Source organism: Dama dama, chromosome 12 (assembly GCF_033118175.1).
Source record: "Dama dama isolate Ldn47 chromosome 12, ASM3311817v1, whole genome shotgun sequence".
In the NCBI taxonomy this organism is placed as follows: Eukaryota; Metazoa; Chordata; class Mammalia; order Artiodactyla; family Cervidae; genus Dama; species Dama dama.
Window position 1 is genome coordinate 17800289 of NC_083692.1, and position 12963 is coordinate 17813251.

General features: G+C 40.9%; 1 protein-coding gene across 3 annotated transcripts in view; it reads right to left on the reverse strand.

Moving 5' to 3' along the window:
- YLPM1 (YLP motif containing 1) overlaps positions 1-11942 on the reverse strand; it is a 62415-nt gene extending 50473 nt beyond the window's left edge. The window contains exons 1-3 of one of the 3 annotated variants that reach the window (XR_009695056.1): positions 10909-11942; positions 1490-1726; positions 322-501 (exon numbers count right to left, since the gene is read on the reverse strand). Coding sequence is in view for 2 of the 3 variants with exons in the window: in XM_061156619.1 (XP_061012602.1) it covers positions 322-501; positions 1490-1726; positions 10909-11781 (1290 nt within the window). In the remaining variant the exon portion in view is untranslated. The remainder of the gene's footprint in view (positions 1-321; positions 502-1489; positions 1727-10908) is intronic. The other 2 variants (XM_061156619.1, XM_061156618.1) reach the window with 2 other exon arrangements.
- Between the last annotated feature and the right edge of the window lie 1021 nt (positions 11943-12963).

Here is a 12963-nt window from a genome sequence, read left to right on the forward strand (position 1 = left end):
TATATATAGATATATGTATATATGTATATAATATATACACACACACACACACTCTTTTTCAAAATCTTTTCCATTATAGGTTACTATAAGATAGTGAATATAATTTCCTGTGCTCTACACTAAGTCCTTAGTATTTACCAGTTTTACAGACAGTAGTAGTGTGTTATCTTTTAAAATCCACAGGGGACAAATGTGACAACTACGTGGGCACTCCAGGGGGAACATCTGATCCTTCTCTTCTGTCACACTTAAACCTCTTTCATGAGAAACAAATCCCTTAAACACCTGGGACAACTCCCCCACGTCCCGGGGAGCTCTCACCTGGATGTGTGGGGGATGCTGGATAACCTGCTGGTACTGCTGCAGGATCTGCTGGAGCTGAGTATGCTTCTGCATGATTCCCTGGTACTGGAAGCCAACTCGATGCTGCTGGTGCTGCTGCCAGTGCGCGGCTGCAGCCTGCAACTGCTTTAACCTGGCGTCCTCTTCCGGGTCCTCAGACTGAAGGTCAAAGAGGGGATATGCTTTTTTCTAAGTCATAAACAGCAACCAAGTTACAAGAAACCTGAATATGTAATAAAGTATTATGCTATAATAGTTTGGTATCATAAAGTCCAGAATCCCTGCAACTCTGGCTGAGAAAAGCTATTCTATCTTTAGATAAAATACTTAGTTCTGTTAAAATCTTAGTGTCTTATCCTGTGATCATGAATACTAACACAAAGGAATTTACAAATCCCACAGTCTTTGCTAGAATAATCACCTCACTGCTCCTAAACAGGATTACCATTTCCCCAGCAGAAAGTGATCCACAGTTAGTGTCCTTTCCACTATATGAGAAACCTCTTTTTCACCATTAGTCACTTTTCACCAGCTGACTACAGTGTAATCATTATGTTTCATTAATGTTTCCACATAAGGCTCTTGGGAGAACAATGACCTTTGGACCAATGTGAGGACTTTCCATGTGCCAGTCAGTAGGTTAAGCTTCACGGATTATCACTCACATTTAATGCTTCACTGGCTCTATAAAAAAGCTACAATTTAAATATGTCCATTTTGTAGATGAGGATATTGAAGCATAGAATGGTGAATTAACTTGCTCAGAGTCACCACCAGTAAGAAGCAGTGCCTGGACTACAGCCCAGGCAGTTTGACAATAAAGCTGAATCTCTTAAATTATTGCCTGTGCTGTCAACATAAAAACATCCACCCTGGCATCCCTTTAGTGCTTAGATGCTCAATTCAGAAGAGTGTCTAATTCTTCAATTTCACTTAAACCATGAAAAAAATGTTCTTTTCTAAATACCTTGAGGCATATATCTGATTATTCCACAGAAGAAATTTTACATGAACTTAAAAAAAAAATGAAAAAAAATATATCCATTTAAAACAAAGGTATATATACAGACATACATACATACATATATATGAATCAGAAAAAAAGCTGAACAATTTAAAAATACCAAGTAATTAATTTCATGGTTACCTGGGGCTCCTCAGGTGGGAGAGGAGGTGCTACATCTTCATTAGTGGGTGGTAATGGGGGCTCCTCAGATGCAGGGGGTTCTGGTACTTGGCTGGTGGCAGGTACAGTAACTTCTTCCTTCACTGGCTCAGCTGCATCCTTTGCTACAATAGGACCCTTTTTGTGTCCTGGCAAATGCACTTTCGTCCTCTGCTGCAAACTAAGCAGGTGCTGTCGATACCAATACTGCTGCTGTTCCTACAAGAGAAACCATTTTTTTTTCTTAAGAATTTTAGTTGACAATCCTATATATCTGCAATTTGGTTTTGACAGAGAGCTACATCTGTGTCTGTGTTCACGTACTTATACATAATAAAAGGTAAAGCTGAACTGAGAAAGGCAAATAAACAAGATCTTTCCATTTCCCCCCCAAATGTATATAATTAAGTTAAACCAGGAAAAGGGGACGACAGAGGATGAGACGGTTGGATGGCATCACCGACTCAATGGACGTGAGTTTGGGTAAACTCCGGGAGTTGGTGATGGACAGGGAGGCCTGGCATGCTACGGTTCATGGGGTTGCAGAGAGTCGGACACGACTGAGCGATTGAACTGAACTGAAGTTAAACCATATATATTAATTCAATATACTTCTCTACTGTCTTAAAAAACAAACAAACACGCTTTTGGAGGTGAAAGCAGTCTTTCTCTAAACGACCAGAGTAAATCCTTCCAGTATTCACAGCTACTTGTTTTTAACTTGCCTTTTAGTTTGTTAAGTTTTATCCATAGCGGTCTCATGGTTAACGAATATAACCAACAGTCCTACCTCCTTTCTCAGTCTTCTCTTTGGCATTGTCCTTCCCTCTTTTAAGCCCCTGCTGTATCATTAATCTTTCTCTTTTAACTGTATTTCCTTATTTTTGGCTGTGCTGGGTCTGTGTGGCTAAGCAGGCTTTTCTCCAGCTGCAGGGCGTGGACCTCTCGCTGTGGTGACTTCTCCGCCTGTGGAGCACAGGCTCTCGTAGCTGAAGCACAGGGGCTCAGTAGCCGTGGCTCCCGCGCTCTAGAGCAGTCTCAACAGCTGCGGCGCACGGGCTTAGCGGCTCCGTGACACATGGGACCTAGCCAGACCAGGGACTGAGGCTGTGGCCCCTGCACTGGCAGGCAGATTCTTCACCACTGAGCCACCAGCGGAGCCCGGTATCATTAATCTTGCCACACCAAGGGATACATTGTTTCAGAATGCTTTCTATGTATTGCAAAAGTTTCACTCTGTCTGCCAAATATTACTGTAATTTGATTTTCTGTATGCTTATTTCATGCTTCCACTTTCTAAAAACTACAACAATAAGTGTAATGTGGAAAAAAATTAGAAGATACAGTCTATCCTCATTACTCATGGATTCTATATTTGTGAATTGCCTATTTGCTAAAATTTATCCCTAACTCCAAAATCAATGCTCAGGGAACTTTCACAGTCACTTGTGGACACTCAAAGAGATGGGCAAAAAATTTGAGTTACCCGAACTGCATGTTCCCAGCTGAGGCAGAAAATGGCCATGCTTGGCCTTTTTGTTGAGCTCTTGTACTGTAAATGAGTGTTCTTTTCAAGGTCTCTTTAAAGCCACATTTTTCATATTCCTGTACTTTTTGTTGAGGATTTTCCTATTTAAAATGCACCCCGCCCCCTCACCGCCAAGCACAGCGCTGAACTGCTGTCTACTGTCCTAAGTGCAAGAAGACTGTGGTGTGCCTTATGGAGAAAATGCATCTGTCCTGGATAAGCTTCCATCAGGCGTGTGCTATAGTGCTGTCGGCTGCTGAGTTCAATGTTCGTGAACCAACAGTATACATTAAACACGGTGTCTAAACAGAAACACATATGAAACAAAATTATGTACTGATTGGTTGATGGAATCAACCACGTGACCAAAGGCCCACAGACACCTAACCCTGTATTTCCCAACTAGGAGCAATGGTTCAGATTTCACTAATTCAGTGTTCTTGAAAACTTAATAAAACATAAAACATCTCAAATAAAGAGACTCAACTACAAATAAGTAAACAAACAATAATTAAAATCAACTTAAAAAACTCAGCACTCAGAAATAACTACAGGATCTTCATTTTCCCAGTGTTATATAATTCCCCATGGTTACAAGGTTGTATAAGGGGGAAAAAAAAGCTGTCATAACACTAAAATATTCACTAATGAACTGCCCTATATACTTCTATAATTAACAACAGCATATACTTCTATTACAATTATAAAGATGCAGGATTTTATGAAAATGATATTGGAGGGGAGGATGGAGCAGTACTACCAGTTAACAACCAGAAAGAATTCTTATAACAGGAACTGCAAGAGTATGAACATCAAAGGTTGAAAAAAAGTCCCTAGAAAAATGTATAAATCCCTAAAATATTTTTTCAACATAGCCAAAAACAAATGACGACAGTATAGTGCTGTCATACAATTTTGTCACAAAAATTACAGTACAAAAAAAAAAAAAAAAATTACAGTACAGAAACCTGATCTACACTTTGTTCTTTATAAACTCTTAAGATTCAGCTATTCTTTACAATTTTTGAGCTTTATTTTTCAAGACTGTGTCCCAAATCAAGGGTTTTTTTTACCTTTTACAATAAACTTTTGGTTCTGTGTTAAACGGATTCATGTTACTTGAATTCACTGGGATTCATTATCTTTGGATAACCAGAATTTCCTATATTGTTATTATTTTATTGTATATCCTCTCTAATTTTCCACACACAAATATACATTATATTCTTTTCTCACTAAACATACTGTTATCTGTTTTTTCAATCACAGAATGTAATTTTCTTGGGAGAGAGATGTTTCGTGCTTTTCTCGTATCCTACCTGGCATTTAAGCACACTGCTGGAGTACACGGTAGAAAGTCAGTAAGCGACCCGCTGAGCAGCTAAACACTGCTCTTCTAGGCTACTAATTTCTGTGACCTGAAACTTGCTGCAATCCATTAGAAGAATAAATGCCATCTCACTAACTTCATCTTGAAGTTTGGGTCACAACTAGATTTTTTTTCTTTTTGATTATCATACACATAATCATCAGCTCCTGGAATGTAATTACTTTTACTATCCAACATGAAAAAAAAATCACACTGCTATGACAGTCAACAATAATGTGGTATTAAAACATTTTTAACTTTCTTCCATTATTCTATGAAAATACTGAAAAACACTTATCTTCTAGCTTTAAAAAATTAATAAACTCTTTCAAGTAGAAGTTAAAAGTTTCCCTTTTTAAAGTTGCTTTGAAAGCATTACCAAAAGATACAAAGATGCAAACCATCTTTCCTAAAACTAGAAGCCAGTGGCTATAGATATGAAGATTCTTCAGGTCTAGATTCTTTATCAATCTGCACCAACCTTATTTTCATGCTTTCTATCTTTGTCTTAGACCTAGTCTAAGATTAAGAACCTTGTTAGGAACTCAAGTACTTGTTGGTTTATGGATAGCATGCACTGCAGGTCTATTTCCATTTAATATGAACCCAATAAGCAGAACCCAGTTCTAATTCAATCCTAGGACAAGGTTCTGGCACATCTTTAAAGCTCTACAAATGAATGATGATGAAATCATTCAGAAATGTCCTCAGTGATCCCAGAGAAGGCTGCTTGCTTTATCTCTATTTTAGAAACGAATAAAAACGTGCCTGGACTTGATAATGAAGCTGAAATAGTAGCCAGTTCTTCTGAATATCCCATTGTATCAGACAACTTCATTTCATATAGGATGTTAGGTCATTCGTAGAGGAAAAACATAGTACATGTCCCATTCAAAAAGAGACTGAATGGAGTTCAAAAGTAAGGATGTATTCATCACAAATACCATTACCAAAAAAGATGCTAATTAATTCAGCAAGTACTCACTGACTACTTGCTACCAGTACAGTAAGGAACCAGGTACTGAGTGATTCTCCAAGTAGGGAAATATAAAGAAGGAGGAACAGAGAGAGAATGAATGAATATATGTGTATATGTATGTGATGCTTTAAAGATTAATTCTGAAAAGTTGCCTTTCCTATCCAGGTTGATTAGGATAAATGCCTGTAACACTAAATATTCAATGCCATATCCTAAAGCAAGTGGTTTGGGGAGAGAAGACTTGGTAAAATGATGAAACGGATTTCCATTTGAAAAATTCACTTAAAATATATTTATTTACAGTATTTTTAAAAGTTCACACTCTATTTCAAGAATTAAGGTCACCGGATAATCTTTATCCCATTTTAGGGAAAAAACAAAAAACTCCTTTACTTTCCTCTTCCTCCAGCTCCTGCCCACATTCTCTCTCTTCTTCAGTCAAACTTCTTGAAAGAGTTGTCTATACTCACCATCCCCATTTCCTCACCTTCCATCACTCCTCAAATCAATGCAATATGGCTTCAGTCACTATGAAACTGCTCCTGCCAAGGTCAACAATAATCTACATGTCAGTAAATGCAAAAGATAACTCATGGTCTTCATCTTGCTTGACCTCTCAGCAGTGACACAGTTGACCACTCTCTCCTCCTAGAAACAGTCTTCCTCTCACTTCTGTGGCACTTCGCTGTCCTGATTTTCCATCTACTTATTCGGCCTCTCTTCCTAGTGGTTCCCTTAGATACTGCGGTTCTGCAGGGCTAGGCTCAATGTCCTTTAAACTTGATTCTTGCTCTAAACACACTCCTCAGGAGACCTCATCCATTTCTGTGCCTTCAAATATCATTTTTATGCTGATGACTCACAAGTCCATCACGTCTCTCAGATCTGGCTCCTAGAATCCAAACCTATACCTAACTTCCAACTGGACATCTCCATTTGGAATCTTTTATCTCAAGGATCTTAAACTCAGTAAATCTAAAACTTAAACTCATCATTTTCTTTTCATCCCCAGACCTGCTGTTCCCTTTCCTGTAGGCTATTAGTATGTGGAACCATCATCCACCCAGTTTCCTATCTCAGAAACCCAGCAAGCATCCCTGATGCCACCCTCTCCACTACTACTCAATCTCCAATTGGATTCTAGCACCTAAATATTTCTCCAGTCTTTCCACTTCTCTCCATCTTTTCCATCACCATCCAAGTCCAAGCCACTGTTAACTCCTGCCTGGAGCACTCTCTAGATCACTCTTGTTCTTTTCGACTCCACTCTCCCCAAAGCAGAATGAACTTTCAAAAGGCCAATCTGGCACAATGCCCATATAAAACCCTTCAATGGCTTCTACCACCCTTAAGATGAAGTCTCACCTTGACCTTTCAGTCAACCTTACTGAACTTAATTCTTTGAACTCCTATCTGGTTATTTCCTAACCCTTCTTCAGATTTCATTTAAATACTACTTGTAAAGGGAGATCTCTTCAATGAGGTTAGAGCTCCTGGCTATATTCAATCATTCGAAAAATATTTATTATTCATCTACTATGTGTTAGACCCTAGCAAGGCACTGTGACTACAATGGTGAACTTAAAAAAGCTCACCTTTTCCTATTCCTATGGCACTGTCTAGTGACATTCTCTATTTTATAATTCCTCAGCACTTTATACTTCTCTTAATTACTTTTTAAATGTCTTTTTCTCCCATTGGAACAAATCCAATGACAGGAGGTACCTTGCCTATTTTGATCACCATCTCATCTCCAGTACTAAGCGCAGTTCTTGGCACACAGTTGTTAACAAATATTTGAATATTAAATAATGACTAAAAACTCTAATCAAAGTCAACAACTTTACCTAAGTTTTGAGAATAAAAAAATAAATTACAATTCATGAAAAAATAAAAGACTAGTATGCATTTTACCTAGCTACTTCATTAAACTCAGAGAAAAGTTAATTCTTCAAAAATCATATTCCATTAAATCAACACTTTACGATGAAAACTAGAAATTACATGGAAGACTATCAAGCATTTATCCTTTATATACTAACTGCATTTCCAATCAAATAGCCCTAGTTTATGAGTGATAAAGTTTTTCTTTATGAAATGCCTGATGGTAAATGTAGAAGAAATGGCAGAAAAAAATCACCACATTGTAACCTCTAATTAAGAAATGACTTACTCAAAGACCATCAATGGATGAAGCACTAGATGAAACATTAGATGCAGTATTTACGGGAAGCTTTACAGCGGAGGAACCGGACTGTCACGCCCTAAGCAATTTTGGCACCACTATGGGACAATCAGGTATTGAGTGTCTCCTGAAGGGATGCCAAAGAAGTACACAGTGCTCCCTAGTTACAAAGTCCCCTTGCCAAAAGGTGAACTTAAACCTAAGAGGGTTTCATCGTTAATGTCTAGTTTACAAAACGCATGGGAGAGAGAAAGGAACCAGCCAAACACCACTATGAGACAACAGACAAATTCAGAATGTGGGACATTCTCTAGGACAACCAACATAGATTTTTCATCAAGATCAATGGCAGGAGCAGAAAAAGAGACTAGGAGAGACTGACCTGAATCAGGTGTTCTTAAGGGAGAGTGATTTTGCCCCCAGGATATTTGGCAACATCCAGAAATATTTTTGGTTTTCACAACCAGGTGCTGCTACTGGCATCTAGCAGGGAGAGGCTGCTAAACATCCTGCAATGCACAATACAGCGCTACAACAAAACTATTCTGCCCCAAAATGCCTCAACTGAATCCCAATTGGAACAAGCCCTCAAAACATTATTGAGTCCAGTTGGGAATTTTAACATGGATAAATCCAGGGAATTATTTTGATTAGTATGATGAGACAATAGGGGAAATGTAAATAGGTCAGGTATTAGATGATAGATAGAAACCTGTTAATTTTGTCAGGTGTTATAATGTGTGTTTACCTTAGAAAAAAGTCCTTTAAAAAAAAAAAGATGTCAATTAATAAAAGTGCAGGAATGAAATGACATGAGATCTAAGAGTCACATAAAAATATTTCAAGCAAGAACCACAATTAAGGCCTCGGTAAAGCATATATGGCAAAATCTTGATACTTGTTGAATCTGAGTGATGGGTATGGGGGGGAAATCATAGTATTTTCTCTACTTTTGTGCATATTTAAAATCTTTCACCATAAAAAAATTTTTGATGACATACTCCAAAAACAAACTATGAATCAACAAAGAAGCGTTAATTGTCAGAGATTGGCACTGTCATGAAGAAAATGTTTGTTATCTAATAAACCAAAGTATCCTAAGTCTAGAACATGAAAACTCTTGTATCTTACTCAACACATCTTTGTGGGAAGCCGACAATTTGCAAGGCACTGTCCTAGGTGCTACAGGGGATAAAAAGGTGAACATAGAGAAGAGACTTTGGGACACAGGGGAAAGGAGAGGGTGGGACAAATTGAGAGAGTAGCACACTTTATCATACACACATTATCATATGTAAAACAGACAGCTAGCAGTAAGTTACTGTGTAACACAGGAAGCTCAACCCAGTGCTCTGTAACAACCTAGAGGAGTGGGTTGGGGTGGGGAGTGGAGAGAATTTCAAGAGGGAGGGGACATATCTATACTTATGGCTGATAGACATTACTGTATGGCAGAAACCAACACAACATTATAAAGCAATCATCCTTCAATTAAAAATAAAAATTAAAAAATAAAACTAAAAAAACAACATCAAAAATTTTTTTAAAAAAGGTGAGACAGTCTCTTTCTGCAAAGGACTTATAATTTGAACAGAACAGAACCAAATCACATGGGTAAGCTGAGGCATGGCTTCATAGACAGCCTGATATCAGAGGGTTGAAGAAGTTGGGACAAATTCTAGAGAGAGGTTTAAAAAAAAAAAACACCTTAAGAGGCTTTAGCAAGGGCCTTCTTGTTCTGATCCATTCACACCTCTCAAATCTCATCTTCCACCACTTTCTTTCTGGCTGTCATCAAAGAATTTGAGGCACTGAATAGTCAAAGCACTAAAGATGTTCATCATAGACAAGGGTACAAAAGCAGAAAAGCAGTGTTCATGTTTATATTAAGGACTGGCTTGATCCGCCCCCCCCACCACTACCAAAAAACCCCCAATTCATTTGTCTCTCTAAAAGCCAGAAAAAGTCTAGTAGAGATGAGAATATAAATGTCATATTTTGGCTTGGACTAACTCTGAGAATGGTTGGCAAAAACAACAACCACCACCAAAAAAAAAAAAAAAAAACTGGAAATTTCAGAGAGGGGTGGTAAAGGGGGAGAAATTCTGTCTCTATAATAGAGGAATCTGAGGAAACAACCTGATGGGATGGTACTAATTTGGTGTAAGCTAACAGAATCTCTCACTCTAATGTTTTACCCCAGCATCTCAACTGTTTTCTCCTGATGATGTGCCAAGCACAACATGTTACTTACTTAAAACAACTCCATTTCTTTTCTTAATTTCTAATGCCAAACCACTAAAATTAGAGTGCTGCATTCCCATCTTTTGGAAATCTTTTATATGCAAATCTGAGTTTGTAGATTAAAAGATTCTCTTTTCATTAGGGAATCTAGGTAGATTAGGAATTGCTAAAAGTGTCTATTTTAAGAAATCAAAACAAATGATTTCTTCCACTTCATCTTCTTTCTTAAGAAATGAATTCATTTATTACTGCTACTCTATCAATCTTTGACATGGAAGCATCACTTCAAACAGAAGTTGAGAAGAGCTCTCTCAAGAATGGAGAGATGTCATGAAAACTTTTTTTTTTCCAACTTGGCCAAATTCCAAGGCTGTTACTCTGGAGTAAATGGTGACAATAATGCAATCCAGCAAACTGGTCATGTCTTAAAACTATCTTTAAGTGATGTGAGAAAAGAGAGGTATGGGGTCAATTCCTGAAATGACCAATAGACTCCCAAAAAGGTCAAATATGTAGACTTCCCTAGGTATGGCATATATATCTAAGAACACAATTAGGGTGTTCCTGATTAGAACAAGATTCCCATCCTTCATTTGCTGAGATTAACTCAGGAAATTGACAGCTATTAGTGGCCCTTAACTTTCTTTTAAAGGAGCTAACTGGTCATAAGATTTATATTCATTTCAAGTGTCAGCCCTTTGAGAAGCTCCCTTTTTTTACGCTGCCTCTCAAATACAATTTTAAGTTACAATTCGGCCAGGTTGGGGGGGGGGGGGGCTTTGCAACAGCAACAAAACCTAAAAGGCTGGTTAAAGGAAATCAAAGAATGCATCTGGGAACCAACTCTTGATCCACCCAATTACTCTGGTGTCGAGAAATCCTCAAACACTGTTCTTCTAATAACCCACGTTTAGCGGATTAAAAAGCTGGGGTGTCAGATCCCTTACTTTTGTGAAATCCTTTGGAGTGTAGATTTGCTCGTTATTGTTGGGGGAGGGGGGAGGGAATCAGGCCAAGCACTAGGTACTGCCCCCAGGGCCAGCTCACTTAGGGCCCTCTAGGTGAAAGACTCAACCCTGGGCAGGAGTTTTCTTACCTGTGGAGTCATCGTAGAGGGGTCTGGCTCAGGGGCAGCTTGCTGCTGTTCAGCGCTCTTGTTCTTGGCCCCACTCTCCAAAGGTTCTTGCTGGACAGTTGTCTTATTCCCAGGAGGGGCGGACGGCGGTGGCGGGGCCAGCAGCTGGGGCTTAGAATGGCCTTGGGAAGGGCGGGAAGGAGATGCCTGAGAAGAGGGCAAATAGGACTGCGAATGGCTCATATAGGACTGCGAGGAGGACGAGGAGGAGTAGGACGGGGTGGGCGCCAGGTAGGACTGGGACGGCGGGGACTGGGAAGGGGACGGCTGGGCGGGGGGCAGGTAGGGCTGAGATGAGGCCGGAGGGTAGTACGAGGGCGGCGGCTGAGGCGGGGGCAGGTAGGACTGAGACGGAGGCATGTAGGACCCCGGCGGCACCGGGGGCGACTCCGGGGGGGAATCCAGCTCCATGGGAACCAAACCAGGAGGCCCGTCTCGCTGGTGGTGGAGCATCTGATGTTTGTACTGCTGCTGCTTCTGATAGCTGAGGGCCGGCCCGGGCGGCGGGGGCATCGGCGGCGGTGGCGGCTGCCAGTCCCCGTAGCCGCCCCCCGGCATCCCCGGCGGGGGCGGCAGCGGGGGCGGCGGGAGGTGATGGGGCTGCAGCACGCACTGCATCTGCTTCTGGTGCATCTGCTGCAGCTGCTGGAGCTGAGCCAAGTGCTGCTCGCGGAAGCTCATGAAGCCGGAGGAGGAGGGGGCGGCGGCAGTCGTCGAGCTCGAGTACCCGGGCCCCGGCGAGGCCTCAGGAAGCGCCACCGGGGGCGGCGGCGGGACCGGCGGCGGCGGCGGGTAGTGGCTGCTCCCGCCATAGCGGCCCCAATTCGGGTACATATCGGGAGAAGAAGGCCGCGGCGCCGCTCTCGGCGCCGTTACTCGTCGCAACCGACCCTCCAGGAGCGGCGGCGGCGGCGGCGGCGACAGCCGGAACTCGCGGCGCCTACAGGCCCCGGAGCGTGTAAACCGAGCGCGCCAGTGCGCCGGCGCTACCGAGCTGGGCCCGCGACCGGGAAGGTTGGGGGGACGTACGAGCGCGACTACGCCTGCGCAGTGGCCACAGAGCGGAGAACAAAGGCGAGATAGAGCGGTCCCGTCCTCGGCGGCTCTCGGTTGCCATCTTTCTTCCGGTTAGGATAATGTCGGGGCGAGTAGAAGATTGCCGTGGAACCATAGAGTCTCATCGCTGAAAACGGTGGTAGAGATCCTATCGCTCTACGGGTTCATTTTTGAATGGAGGAAAAAAAAAAAGGTTCCATTCACAATAGCAACGATCGCAACAACAACAATAAAAAAAAAAAAAACACCTGTGAAGCAGGTAGGACTAACACTAAAAAGAAATATGTAGAATCTATATAAAGGAAACTATAGAATCGTAGCGAATCATATCCGAATGGAATAAAATTAGACTTGAAATAATGGAGAGGTTTACCATGGTTCTGAATGAAAAGAAGAAAAAGTATAAAGATGTCAGTTCTCAAATTAAGTGAATAGGCTTCAGTCAGTTCTAACAAAAAATCCAATTGGGAACAAATCTGTGAAGATGTATTCTGAAGACAGAATGTAAATCTTCACCAATTCCTGCAGATATTGTAAAAGCGGAGAAGGGGAAATCTTTAGAATAATTCAATGCAGAAAAATTTACTTTGGAGACTATCAGCCAAGGGGAAGAGAGTAAATGCCAGATAACAAGATTGTCCAGAGAGGACTAGATTGGATTTAGAAAATAATGCAGTCTCATGTAAGACTAAACAGGAACTCCTTTGGCTTGAAAGAATCACTGAAAAACAAAACTGATACACCCTGAATTCTGAAAAACAAAACAAAAAACTATGAGACTGTTAAGTGTGTCAGTGTGTCAGTTGTGCACCACTTAAAGATTTGACATTGCTTCTATCCCAACAACCCAGATCTTCACCTCTCTTAGGAGGTGAATGTGAGTAGAAAGTGGGGCAACTAAGTATCCTTCAGAAGAAAGAGCTTTTCATTCTCAAATAGAAATTTAGTTGTGTTCCTCTT